Source organism: Halichondria panicea, chromosome 15 (genome assembly GCF_963675165.1).
Source record: "Halichondria panicea chromosome 15, odHalPani1.1, whole genome shotgun sequence".
In the NCBI taxonomy this organism is placed as follows: Eukaryota; Metazoa; Porifera; class Demospongiae; order Suberitida; family Halichondriidae; genus Halichondria; species Halichondria panicea.
In genome coordinates this window covers 2,589,425-2,603,786 of record NC_087391.1, presented here as the reverse complement: position 1 = coordinate 2,603,786, position 14,362 = coordinate 2,589,425, and the positions used below count along the sequence as shown (strand labels likewise).

General features: G+C 40.4%; 2 protein-coding genes and 1 long non-coding RNA gene across 3 annotated transcripts; 1 reads left to right on the top strand and 2 right to left on the bottom strand.

Moving 5' to 3' along the window:
- Positions 1–2,715: 2,715 nt before the first annotated feature.
- Positions 2,716–5,991, bottom strand: LOC135349005 (uncharacterized). The gene is made up of 11 exons (XM_064547448.1): positions 5,856–5,991; positions 5,627–5,669; positions 5,174–5,238; positions 5,049–5,125; positions 4,827–4,883; positions 3,867–3,963; positions 3,762–3,816; positions 3,419–3,498; positions 3,277–3,354; positions 3,109–3,186; positions 2,716–3,053 (listed from the first exon to the last, which is right to left on the bottom strand). Exons 1-11 carry the CDS (start codon positions 5,868–5,870, stop codon positions 2,856–2,858), a joined length of 843 nt encoding a protein of 280 aa, XP_064403518.1. The 5' UTR covers positions 5,871–5,991; the 3' UTR covers positions 2,716–2,855.
- A 1,555-nt stretch (positions 5,992–7,546) lies between these two features.
- LOC135348997 (uncharacterized) lies at positions 7,547–14,360 on the bottom strand. The gene is made up of 11 exons (XM_064547444.1): positions 14,229–14,360; positions 13,994–14,042; positions 13,878–13,942; positions 8,839–8,936; positions 8,711–8,773; positions 8,560–8,656; positions 8,415–8,469; positions 8,227–8,306; positions 8,093–8,170; positions 7,959–8,036; positions 7,547–7,900 (listed from the first exon to the last, which is right to left on the bottom strand). Exons 1-11 carry the CDS (start codon positions 14,265–14,267, stop codon positions 7,643–7,645), a joined length of 960 nt encoding a protein of 319 aa, XP_064403514.1. The 5' UTR covers positions 14,268–14,360; the 3' UTR covers positions 7,547–7,642.
- LOC135348998 (uncharacterized) lies at positions 11,403–13,055 on the top strand. The gene is made up of 3 exons (XR_010398839.1): positions 11,403–11,859; positions 11,927–12,199; positions 12,457–13,055. It is a non-coding gene; the product is annotated as an uncharacterized LOC135348998 (long non-coding RNA).
- Positions 14,361–14,362: the final 2 nt, after the last annotated feature.

The following is a 14,362-nucleotide window of genomic DNA, read 5'->3' as shown; positions in this document are numbered from 1 at the left end:
CACGTGAACATTACTTATACCACACTTACGTCACCACAAATTGATCTCATTGGTCAACAGCTGTAGGATATATAGAATATTAGCATACAGCAGGGGCGGATCCAGGAAAAACAAAAGGGGGGGGCTAGCTAGAAAGGGGCGAAGCCGCCCAGGGCAGCCTCGCCGGAGGCGAATTTTTTGCAAGATTTGACCTTTGAACTTTTCTATTAATGAGTAGAATACGTTGACCTCTGCACTTACTTTTAATACTATGGTGATACTGTACTGATCAGATGTACGTACGTACGTACGTACAGCTAGCTAGCTAGCTAGGTACGTCCAGCTAGCTACCCTAGATCCTTTATACTCCTAGTAGCTGTTGTCTAGCATCTCTCAAGTGATTTCAAGTGAGTCTACAGATGCATAATTGGTGGCAAAATTGTTGTAGAGTCAGACTACAACACATGGTAGTTTTTTCAAAAGGGGGGGGCTTCAGCCCCTCAAAATCACCCCTGGATCCGCCCCTGTACAGCCCCAGGCATGCACAGTTTTTCAAGTTGTTTTTTAGTTTTTTCATTTGTTCAAGAAAGTAAGCAAAGAGAAAAGAGCCATACTTGACGATACTAAGACTCAAAGCGACGGCAGAAACACGGAAGGTGCTCTCCAACAAGATGGCTAAGCTTCCATGGGTCCATGGGCGCGGTTTAGTCTACATTTTATCCAAGAAGAGCTTGCAACTCCAGTAAGGGACGTCGAATGGTCAACGCTTGGACCAAGGAAGCTCTTGAGCATCTGTAGGAGTCAACATGTTGCTCAACTAGCTCTTTGACGGCTGCAAAATCCGGCATAGTCTTGTTCTTTTTTGCAATCTGCATTGTGATTGAATTGTTGCTAGGGGGAGGTCCTTTTATAGTGCTGCGGTCACGTGGTATAAGTCAGATATGCCACACCTACTCGGAGGATATGCACCCTATATATCCTCCTCTTAGGTGTATATCCTATACGTAATTATGGCTCATTTCAAACCAATTTTTCTCCAATAAAGCCTTTAGGCCGGGAAAAAATCGACCTATACAGGAGGCTTTGCTCTGCATATAATTATCTGCAAGCCTTTGCACCACAGCTAAAGCTAGTCTCGCGGACCCAGACCCTGAAAGAGGGTCTGGCCAATTTCACCGTACAGAGTTGTGTTGACCGCGCCACAAATATCGTGGCGCTCTAGTCTGGGGGCCAGACCTAATAGCTCGGGGGCAAAATCAAGAGAGCTAGGATTACTCTTTCTCTCTTGCCCCTCCCCCCTCTGAGAAAGAGGTCTGGCCCCCAGACTAGTGGCGCTCTAAGTGGCTGATAGTGTTTGTAGTAAGTTGTGAAACCGCACAGCTGCACTGGTAAAATAGATTTGGCAAATCTAATTATGTGGTTTCACACATCCGTCCTCCACCCACTAACCACTTATCAATATGCAATGCAAACAGCCACTTAGACCGCTGCACAAGTAGCTAGCTCATGTGTAATTTGCCAGACGATAATATATCGGCTGGTCCACGAGACTAAGCTAAAGCTATCCTTGAGCCCAATCGTGAGCTACTACTATTAGTCTGTCACACAAACTGTGTATCCAGCTGGAGCTAGCCTAAGAGAGATTTTACTGAGATTTTACTTTTACTGATTTTACTGAGACTAGTGATACACTTTCAACAGCTTACGGGCAGGCTGGGGCAAAATTCAATCTTGTTACCAAGGTTCACGTGACAGGTACTTCCGCTCTCGACATTGCAGTTGCAAGAAGTCCTCAAATCCCTGTAGATCTGCAAAAACGACAAGACTTTGCACGTGAACCAAGGTTCAAAGTTCACACGTGGTAAATGTAGTGGGGCACTATTTCCGCTTACATTCCACGCTAGATCCATTCCTAGGATACCAGTAGGAGCAAATTTACCATTTTTTACTATCTAATAAAGGCACGTACTGTACATCATGTTATAACTTAGCCTCGATCACAGGCCATGCACACTTTAAAGTAAAGGAGGCTAGTTGTGACTACGATGATTTCCACACACTACATGTAGTTAGTTGCCGCCTAGAATTTTGTTACGGTTATAAATATGTACTAAACTGGTCATTTTTGCAAAACAATGTTTGACCCTAAACTGGAAACCACTCCACTTGACTAGGTTCTGGGGACTGTCAAGCTGCCGTGTTGAGAGTTTTCCCGTTGGAATGTAATTAAAACAAACCACAAAATGCGTAATGCGTGGGTGATATTGCTTCAGCCTCGAGAACAGACCATCAGTAACGTACTTATACTCGAGGCCGATAATATTTTGTGCAGTAATACTGTATATAGCGGGTATATTTCGAGGGTATAAACTTTCGTGGAAATGCCTTTAGAAAGGTTTTCGCGGATTTCATTTTCGTAGAATAGTGCCTTTTTGCAGCATGCATGCATCCATGCGATATTAAATTCACCGTTATAAATGTTTGCGGTTCATGCCTAATCTGCAAAAACCACGAACATTTTATACCTTTGAAATATACCCGCTATAATTATGGTAGTTATCGCGTGGGCAGTGGCACATTACATTTGTGATGTTTGCATTCTTGTGGGAGCGTAACATTCTTCACGCACTGGGACAGCTCTCAACACAACAGCTTGCCAGTCCCCAGAGAAGGGGAGTAGTTTTCAGTCTAGTTTGACGCTTTATCTGTGGTTGAGCTCGCCCGAGTTGAGTATCATAATCTAATATCTATGGTATATCAGGAGTTCAAATCGTGAGTATACAAAACATAGAACACTAAATACAAACAATATACAACACCATTAAAAATAAAATCTACGATGCCTTAATTCCGGTCGTCTTCATTTAATAAATGTGCTACTGGAAGGGAATATTTATGCTTGTTGACAAGCTGTGTGCTCTAGAACGCCGCCTGAAATTGAAACTGGAGAAAAGCCATGGTGATTGATGACTCTGTGTCGTGTTGAAGTGCTTTCTGAGAGCTTGTATGGCACATACAGGGTGTGCTTTTAGAATCTTTGACATTATGAACATGGGGACACCTTTCAAGTCAATCTGCGGTATTATATACAATAATGCATGCTCAATCTCTACATGATAGATTTCTTACATTTCCCAGATAATTGAATAGTGTTCGTGATTCATCTCCTTGGTATGGTTCCAAAACAAAACCACAGCCAGCTCTTGCCTGCATACATGAACAAGAAATTAAACGCATGCAGTCATTCAGACTGACTCTGCATCTATCTATACACTGCATGCTGATGCATGCACTTACATTCACCCTAATGATATCCGGGTTATCAGGATATTCAGGGTCTTCTACAGAGATAGCTGTGTGTACGTACTTTCCATCCTAGAAAAAAATTCTGATCTAAAATTAATGTACAAATAATTATTGCAATAAGCTTGGGGCTAACCAGATAAGCACATCGTACAAAGTAGAGCATGTCTCTCTTGGTTGTAACAAAGCAATTTGTATCTTCCCATCTCTGATAACCTGCACATTAATATGTCTGAGTCAAAAGCTACCAATAATTACCAATCTACAATCTTGTTATAAGTACACTAAAAAAAAAAGTTAACTGTTATTGGGTTAGGGTCTTGGAAACCCCCTCTTTGCTTTCACATAGCGTTGAATTTTACCTAAAAAAAGGTCCAACATTTTACCGTTTTCACTCTACTTATCCAAACAGCAAAACATTTTAATGTTATAGGTAAATTCATGCATGTGCGGTTTAGCAGTAGTTGAAAAGAACTCACCAATATAATCTGTACATGTTTCTGTTTCTTTCAAAACCTTCAAATACTTTGCCTCCTGGACAATAAAAAGATAGGATACAGAAATTCCAGTCACTCTCGCCTTACCACTAACAGCTTGTCCCAGATGCGTGAAGAGCGTACATCCTTGACATACTCTGCAACCACTCTAACTGGAATCTCTATGACCCCTCGCCCCAGCCAACTATGTAGTACATGCAGTGAAAAAACTAATATTCAATACATACCAGTAGCAGATCCACTGCCAAGGCATGTGAAGTAGGATAATTCTTTATACGCCTTCCAAGGAATTGGGTGTGGCTTAGAGCAGTATACGTTACATGGCATGCATCAATCAATATAGGTACATGGGTTTTAAAAAAACAATTGGAAAATTCCTGGATCTGCCCCTGTGTACTCAATAAAATGTTGCTGGGACCAATCAATGTCATATTAACTCATAGCCTCGATTCCAGGCTGCACTTCACTCAGGGAAGTGGGCCTGGTATCGACTGCTTGCGCATGCGCTAATATCCCCCTGGTATCTAGGGGCTTTAGATAACATCGTATATGCTCAGTAAAACTATGACATCACAACGAACGGAAGTGGATTGAAGGAAGTAAATAGAAAGTTCTATTGAAGCTACCCTTAGCCTGCTATGTTAACAAAAGACTCACAACCTGCAACAGTGTGGGGATGACGATTGTCTGAACAGAGTGAAAGCTGACAAGAGCCTACATGTATATGGACAGGCCACGCCCATTTAACACTAACTTTGGTGAAAGTCTACTATACTACTGCTACTGATTCTATCAGAAGAAAATAGCTGTACAACAAACCTACACAGCTCTGTCTCTAGCTAGCTAGCTATATAGCTCTGTGTAGACTTTTAGGATATTTTCTCTGATGAATCCAGTATTATAGGACGAGGAAAAATATCCAATAATTGTGCGCATGCGCAAGCAGTCGATAGCAAGCCTTCTTTTCTATATATGAAGGACGGTGAAGGAGGCTAATTACTCAAGGACTTGAAGAAAATCGAAAACCATGCATGCATGATTACTTACAATGTTCTTTCTGATTTCTTCTTTAAAACAACAATATTGTCCACTTCAGAAGAAAATCTGCCATGGAAGACAATGATCAATGTTACTGGAACAACAATTATTTATGTGAACTCCTTTTGTGGAACAAGGCTCTTTGCATAGTCAGTGTCGTGTAAAGAGCCTATAGCTATACAGTTGCTTAACATAATTACGTAATGCTAAGGATATGCATGATTTACTCACTCCCAGTCTGTGTCAGCGGTGAAAGACTCGGTGGTCGGTATACCATGCTTTTTGTCAACGTACGAGGCATAAACAACCTGAATTAAAATGCATACTGGTTAATTTGCAGTTGTGGATTATCTAACCTCAGCTAGCATATTCCCTGTGATAATGTTTCCTAGTGTATCCCAGTCCACAGAACCATCTTGATCTACGTAGGATTTGACAGACAGCAATAAGCTATTGACTCTGTCTGCTATTGAAGCCATGCACACCAAATTAATCTTATGTTTCACGGATTTTCTGGGTTATATTATTTTTTGCAGAATGCCCAAAGAATTTAGTGGTCCAGGTTAGAGGTCAGAATGGCCATGTGATCTAGAAAACGTAGTAATGTTTTGCTATTTAAAGTTACTTTTGTGGTGTCTTGTGACTCTGTTTGTGGTTTTATAATGATATTCATCAATTGTTTTTCTTTTTTTGCCTACCACCGGCATCCTGGTCTGTTTTTGGGGATTAAAAGTCCGTTAAACATAAGATCATAAGATCAATTTGGTGTGGCCTGAATAGCAGACAGAGTTGTCTTGATTTATACTTACGATAAGGTAGTTCTGTAATTGAGCTACCAGAATATGATTGTGCCTGGAGGACAGAAAGAGTCACAACTATACATGTGGATCTATAATCAGAGCTAGCTTAGTGCTATAGATCTATATTAAATATTACACACATGCATGATACATAACTCTTCAGGACAGCATGCACATTTATACTTCATTGAAAGCATAGCACACTGAGTGACTGGTTCAACCCTTGTAGACTACTTACATTTTTTGAAGCCATCTTATTCTTGATCAATCATCATATCCATATTGAGTCCAATTCATAGTACAGTACTAGATCTAGTGCTAGTGTATCATGATGCATCCAACAACCGGCCAGAGCAGAGCAGAATGAGGCCATTTCTGACGTCATTTTTAAAGCCGTGCATAATTATTGAGATCCACCCACTAGAAGGAGGAGCTCAGTTGCAAAACCATAGCTATGAAAACGATGATGACTTTCAACAGCAGCCTGTCAGGTAGCCTCTGGCCCAACTAAGCAGCTAGCTGAAGCTATCCTTGAGATTCTAATCCTTTTGTGAGCTACTACTTGCCCCAGCCTGCATTTGTGCTCTGTGGCTATATGAGAGGATTGGCGAATACACTCCTGTTAGTTACTATACCAAGAGTTCATAATGAACTCTTGTTACTACTAAGCTGTGGACCCTTGAATTGAGATCATATAGTAGTATAATTCCTATAGATCTAGCCAGCCCTTCAAGGTTCTAAAATGGCACATGTTGTATCATATGTGATTTGCACTCTTAGATCCTGATATGTGTCTATGTGCTACTACCTATAGTACCTGTATTGGTAGTACACGCACACACACACATGCACACAGATAAATTAGTATGTCGTCTACCAGCCAAAAGCACAGGAACTTTGTCGGAGAGCCCCATGCATGCATGCGTGACAAGGAGGTTACTGAAATGGCTGGAATTGGACCTGCTCTAGGAGGAAGAAAGATTTTGACAGAGCCTACAGGCTACATTGTACTTGGCCAGTTTCTTGTCGAAGAGCTATTTCCAAGATTGCCTAAACCAGACAAGTGGGGCTAACACAAAGCAACGGAGAGATTGCTCCAATGTCTGACAGGCTGGTGCATGTGTTGCATTCCTCTAATTGTTACTCTGTCTGGTGTAAAAAGTTAAGTGCTTTATTAGCAGACTATCCCTTATTCTATATCATAATTATAGTACTGCCCTTTGCAGCTCACTTGGAAGTTTAAGGCAAATAGTAAATTGCAAAAAAACCACTTGAGATAAGTGTAACAATTTACATAAGTAAATCACAATACTATAGAGCAAGAGACAAAGTTTAAATTTTGGAATAGACCAGATCTTGTTGTAGTTTTTCACGCTATTTGTTGTAGCTCACGTAAGCTCACGTGAAGTTTTGGCAAATAGTATTACTGTAAAATGCAAAAAACCACTTGAGGTAAGTGTAACAATTTACAGCTAAACCACAACTTGCCAAATCTCTATCTATAAGTAGCTGTACGAGTAGCTTGATTACGACATAAACTGCCTGTTCGTCTAGCTATTTTTAAAATTGTTGACTGAGAAACAGCCTGCTGCTGAACCAGTCTCCAATTCTCTGCCACAATGACATAGTACGCCATTTAACTCCTCTTGATAAGGATTAGTTTTTCATGGTTACCCAAACTAGTAGTTTATGCTGAATACTGTACTAGGTATAGCTAGATCTATATATCCACATAAAGATCTGAATCTTCTATTCCAAAATTTAAACTTTGTCTCTTGCTCTATAGTATTGTGGTTTACTTATGTAAACTGTTACACTTATCTCAAGTGGTTTTTTTTATATTTGCTCCAAACTTCCAAGTGAGCTGCAAAGGGCAGTATATGTCAACTCCAACCAATCTGCATACTAAGCTAGTATATGGTGCAGATATTATAAAAGCAGCGTCAATATATATACATAGAGCGTTAAGCTATGTAATATGAACAATGCATGCATGATTGTGTATATAACATAAACATCTAGCGGTTACTGTTGTTTTTCTGATGCTCTAGTTAAAAAATGGTTCACTGGTAAGTTATCCTGATATCGTTTACTGCTGTCCGCAGACTCATCGTGATCAACAGGCTGGTACCTAGACGAACGGATTGTCAGTTCCAGCTCAGGATCCGATTGTGATTCTATTTGCGGTCTTTCGGTAAGTTGGTAGCGGATGTAGCGAAGAGCAAGTGGGTGTCTTTTCAGTACTTGGTTCATCATGAAGTTTGGAATACCTTTGAGGTCCGTCTATATAATTATATAGATGTCAAAATAATTAAGACACGCAAATTAAAACCCAGCTTACATCTCCAATATATGTGACGAGTGTTTTGCTGCTGCTTCCATTGTAAGGCTCTAGATACCAACCAGTTCCCAAGCGAATCTAATGTATAGCATGGAATGCATGTCTAAGGAGTTTTTGTTTAACTGATTACAAACCTCAATTCTCTTCAAGCTAGCAGGGATCACATATTCTGGATCATCCACTGAAACTCCGGCTTGAATGTAGTTACCATCCTAAGCATAATTATATCGAGCAAAGTAAAAACACCTTTGATTGAGAAATCTATTACCTTATAAAGGCACCTCACATAGTAGAGCATGTCTCTGTTGGTCTGCAAGAAACATTTTGTGGACTCAAAACGTTGATATCCTATAGAAAAAATAAGCATTGTTCTGTTCAATACATGTACATAATAGATATACTGGGTATCTGAATCTGATCCAACTTATGCACCTGCAATACACACCATGCACTCACCAATGTAATCAGCTTGACTTTCACTCTCTGATAGCGTCCTCACATACCTTGCTTCCTACACACAAAAAGATGTAATTCCCTGAGCAAAACAATAATTCTTCTAGTTGATCTATATATACACTTATAACTATATATATCATCATACAACAAGCAGGTTGTCCCAGGTGAAGTTATTGTCTACATTCTTCAAGAACTCTGCCACTGTCCGCAGTGGAGAATTAATTACTCCTCGACCCATGAAGCTACAGGTAAAAAATTTAGAGCAAGATGCATGATCACTGCTTATTGTTACTCACATTGTGGAAGAACTCCTGACGGGCTTTTTGAAGACCATTATGTCGTGTTTCTCATGGACAAACCTGTAGAATTCATACATGCCGCAGCTAACATTCAACCCATGCATGCATTGCCTCATGTGTTTTACCTCCATTCAGTGGGAGTTTGACTCTTTCGGGATCTATGAGTAGGACTTTTTGAGCCCTGCCCAAACTTGAAGTCAACCAGCGCAGCCACACTTGCAGTCTATAATAGTTAGACACGCATGCATGCCAGTAAAATGTAAATGACGCATGGTAATGTCTGGATCAAATAAATACTGCAGAACGAGAAACTTTGATAATGGCAAATAAGCCATTGGCGTCTCGGGTGTGGCTACTGTATAAAATGAAAGCACTGCAGTTGCTGATGCCTCAGTGAATGTGTCAAAGCTACAAAACATAAAGCTACTAGCTATTGCTACTGATCACAGATATATATCATCGGTAATAATTATTGCTGCATAATTTTGTATCAGTCTAATCATAAATACAGGAAGAGAGGGATTGGCAACAAAAGCGCCTCGAATACCCATCCGTGTTTTCCTGTGGTTTAATCGAGGCTGCCTATACTTCAACGTTGAAAAAAATGGCCAAAGACACATAAAAAAGAGACAAACGATTGTCTTACTGTCAGTATAAGAATTTTACTGCTTAACTTTAGGCCATAATACACTACTTAGTTAGGCAGTTCTAGCTATATATAGTAGCTAGGTACATATAGCGTCGCATGCGAGATAATTATTAGTTAGGGGTGCACGTGTCATATTTGTAAGGCCCCCAGCCATTTTGCCAAACACTGCCTGCATGGTATAGCAATCAATATTGGTGAGTGTGCGCATGCACAAATCCTGTAAATTACGTACAATTAATTAGCTAGACATCATTACAATAGATCTGTACTGTAAGCACTAGCCACTAGGCAGGCATGGAGGAGTAGTTTCAGTTTTGCAACACTCAGCACTAGGATTATATTTCACTTTCTGTAATGCTACAATACAACTACAAACAAATTGCTTTTCAGAATGAGAGTGATGTCTTTAAACAGGTACACCAAACTGGAATAATAGGATGACCTTTTGAGAATAGTCAAAAAGAAAAAAAGCATTATTTGTCAAGGCCTAATAATTACGCATGATTATTGACTGATTTTAAACTGCCACATGTAGCCTATAGGTGTTAGCCTATCAATATTCAAGTTGCAGTTAGCCAGCAGTTCTAGACAGTCGATAATTGATTGTTTTGATCGAATTTATTTATGCAGCTCTATATATAGTTCAGACAAGGAGGAAGGTTTGCACTGTATTATTTTCCAGAAAGTTCTGCTTAACCCTTGGTCATTGTCTGTGAGAGGACCACTTTCCAGCTCTCCTGGTTTGAACATTGATTGCCGACTCTAAAAAGTCTAAAAGCTAGCTGCTGCATCAGTAAAGCAGCTCTCTTAATTATCATCTTGCAGCTACTGCAGAGCTAACTACTAAGTAAAATAGCAACACTCCATGGACACATTTTGCTATGCACTCTTCTGAAAAGGCTGCAATAACATTCCAAGTAAGCAAAACCAGGCATAACTCGAGAACGAAGCATTATTTTACAAATCCACGAATAAAATCTATGACTTAAGACGCCTACAGAAACTGTTCATTGATCCTTAAGGGTGCTGGAACACCTACGCCCACGTACGCCCACACACACGTTGCTAGGGAAAGCTAACTATGAAACTACCTGCAGGGGAGACATGGATCCTTCACAGGATTATGAAGCAACACTCTACTAGTGTGCATTCCAAAAATGGAGAGGAAAGGATGATGACAACAGATTTTACACTTGATTTTCATCATATAGCTAAAAGAAGTTCCGCTTAGGGAACCAGTAGAGCTATGGACTTGATTGTTTGTTTGCAGGTGCACTACACACAGCTCTTCAACCAGAGATACAAAAGAAAGGGGATTGGAAACGACCGCCCACGCCCTATGTAAAAGGACTGACATCCGGTGAAGCACTCCGTGTAATTATTGCGCTCGCAAATAATTACATGGAAAAGTTTTATATCCCTGGTTTCTAGCTCTCCTATCCACTAGAGATCACTCAGGGCCTGGGAGATACTTGAGAGAAGTAAGCTTATACCACTGACAAGCTCTAAGTCCGTTGTCTTTACTCTGTTTCCAATTTTTTTGAGTTTAGCTTGAATTACTCTATGTCAACTTTTCTCTGTCCCTCCTGTGAAGTCAAAACAGCAAAGGACATTGCTTGACTTGGTTATTATGTATCTAAGTGCTACATAGAATGGCTTCATGCTATAGATAAGCTGTACTGTTCATAAACGTTTGCAGTATAGTCCTTCAAACTGCTTTAGTATACTTTTAGACACGCCACGGGCCTGTCCCTCCTACGACTTCATAGTAAAGGCTATTTCTTCTTGCATAGCATTTATTTGTCTAGTAATAGTGGCTGCATGGCTTAGTCGACTTTTTAGAGCTAAATTCTCTTTACTTTTTAGAAAAATCAACATTAAAAATGATCAATTTCACTGTTTGTATGTACAGCACATTGTAGAGCAGTCAAGACTGGTAATGAGCATGCTGACTATAAATATAATCCTTTGTAGTTTTAGCCACGCCCTATAACGCGGAATGCTTCACGCAAAAATTTCGTAAAAATTTCGTTTCCAATCCCCTTTCTTTTGTATCTCTGCTTCAACATTACGAAGAGCTTTTGTTGTAAAATCCCTTTGTTATCTATTTATGAGAATTTTTTGTCATGACACACCCTCTAGAGAAAAATCTAGACCGTATATGGACAAAGTCAGCCCGTAACTTTGTTCACCTTACCTAATTATAGCAGCATGCTAAATATAGACCAAGTCCTGTACGTAGATAGTCAGATCGAACACTTTTTATATCTGGCTCTAGCGTACGTGTACGCTAGAGTATAAATTAAGACGTAAGCCTGTAGACCACGCCCCAATTGCGTGCGTAGAGTGCAGAATTAGCGTTGAAGATCAAGAGCCATTAATTTGTTAGTAGCCTGAAGAGAAGAGATAGGCAACGCTGGGGCTACAGACAGTGCTGACAATTGGCTGGCTCATAGACTTCTGCCAGGGTTGGCTGCTGTTTTGATGGACTTTGAAGGTAAACTATGAACTAGCTTTGCTAGCTTGATACACAGGGCCTTGCTTTTCACTCCCTTCCCCTTCAGAGCTTCCATGAAAGCCTGTGTGTAATACCACTCTTGGACCTCAGTGTCACCAGAGTGCTGTGCTCCAGGCCAAGTTGGACCAGTCTCTTTGTCTGGGCTGCAGTAATGCTTGGCTTCCCCGGGCATCAGATTGGTGGAACCTCCGCTTTTGTGAGGTCCACACAGCTCCATCTGCTTATTAGCAGACCGAATAGGGAGGTTGGGGAGGCAGCTGATCAGTGAATGGTGTGTCGTAACTGCCTCCATCGCCAGGACATCTGGAAATGAGCTTCTGTGAGTGTGATACATAAAATAAATAATAACACAGATTGCCAACCTTCCAGACGAGTTCCTAGCGTGTTTGTAAGTATAGGTCCTCCATCCCAAGTTTTTTGCCAGAAAGGTGACTGTCCCCTTCATCTGGACAATACATGTGCATGTACAGTGAATAATTATGTAGTGGCACCGGGTCAGGTAGAATCCATCCATAGGAACCAACTTATTTTTGTCATCACCCCTGTTCACAATATTTTTTTCGTACCTGACCACAGGACCATTCTGCTAACTTGGTGGCAAGGATCTCCAGCTTCTGAAGGATGCGATGCCATTGTGTGCTGGAACATGGTGGAAGACCCAACCAGCCACTCAACCGGACGTATCAACATGCAGGTGGCCATTGAGGAGAAAGGACAACACTGGATAGTGCCATGAACAGCTCGAATCGTGGATAGTACACGTCTAAAGCACTGAAGAGAAACGTCTCCACTCGACACAAATGAAGACAGTGTGTATTAACATTAAAAGACAATCCAACCTGCTGTGTGACTAATGCTAGTTGAGGAACTCGGACACTCGTGCTGATTGTACTGAGACTGGGGTCTATTGGCACACTTACGTTTCTCCCATCTACTACTGAAGGCACTCCTTTGCTACAAATCTGGCTCTGTATTTATTGGATTGTGTTATTTTGTTATTGATTTATTAGTTTGTGTAGTTACCTGATTTTCTTTTGCAGCTTGTAGTTAATTTAATTGAAGACATTCTCACAAAACCACTATGTTGTTACTTGTGGTTACTACTATACTAGCGCACGCATTGAAATTAAATACTGCGTGTGCAAGTCTCAGGATCTAAACGTTGCATTTTTGTGGTTAAATTATGTCAATTTGTTACTATGTGCGGGCACCCTTAAGCAGCTGTAGCAGTCTACACATGCAGACAGACATACATACAGACACACAAACACACTACTGTATACCTCGCTTGTGCATGCGCACCGAGACATAATGACGTGTGCCCTGTCGCTTAGCTTCAACATTGTCGGTTTTATTGGTGATCTTTGGTAAAACTTGCCAAAACTCTGCCAAATTTTCTGATTACAGTGAAGAGCAACCACACGCTATAAAACGGCCAAGAGCTCAGGTCCGGATTGAAACATGACTTCAATGTAAAGCAACCTCTCAGGAGCAACCATCTCCCTACTCCATATATAGCAAGCAGCTTTCTAGTCCCCAATCAGTTTTAGTAATGGAAAAGAATCTCCCAAAACGAATTAATAGCCCACACCCAGATTTAGCAGAAAATGATTGCCGAGATAGCATTATTTTGCACAGACGTGAACCTAGCTGCATGTAGCTTGTCCCTACAGCGTTTTTAAAGCTTGTATGAGTTAGAGAAGCAGTTAACAAAGCTCCAAGATTTATTTGTAGCAGGAATTGACTCAGAACATGCATGTGGTTGGCAATCGACACCTCTCAACAAAGACTATAATTATGACGGCCAAAAGACTGTTCCCTATGCAATGGTGTCCGTTTTATAGAGGTTTCACCCTTATAGGCTATAATTATCCCATGTCGTCTAGCTCTATAGTGAATGTATACTATCATAATATACAGTGAGTAATTAAAATTTATGATTACCATGCAAGTTTAATATTTCACGAAAATAACCTACTAAAGTATTCATACAGTACCTCCTCGGTGACATGTTTAATCCCCATCTCTCCCACACAGTTCCAGTCAATGTCTCCTTCTCGGTCTATGTTTAATATGTTTATCAGCATGATGACACAGACATTGAGTCACTCACCAGCATACACTTCAACAGTGCAGTTTGTACCAGAAATGGACTTGGTTACCTGCATATAATTATTCTCTATCTAGCTAGCTGAGTTTATGTGACATCTAGATAATTATTACAAGATCTTTTACTATTACACTTTAATTGTTCTGCCTATGGTTCTACAATGTAGATCTAGAGCTGCTTATAAAAAGAGTTATATGCCGGTAGATCTATACCCATGCATGCATGTATATCAGATTACCTTATCAACAGCAGAACGAGCTCCTACACTGGTTGCCATATCATGTAAATAAAGATGCTATTACACTAGACTTGTGTACGTACGTGTGGCATCAAGAGTATTATTCATACACTCTTGGTAGCGTGGTTTAATTA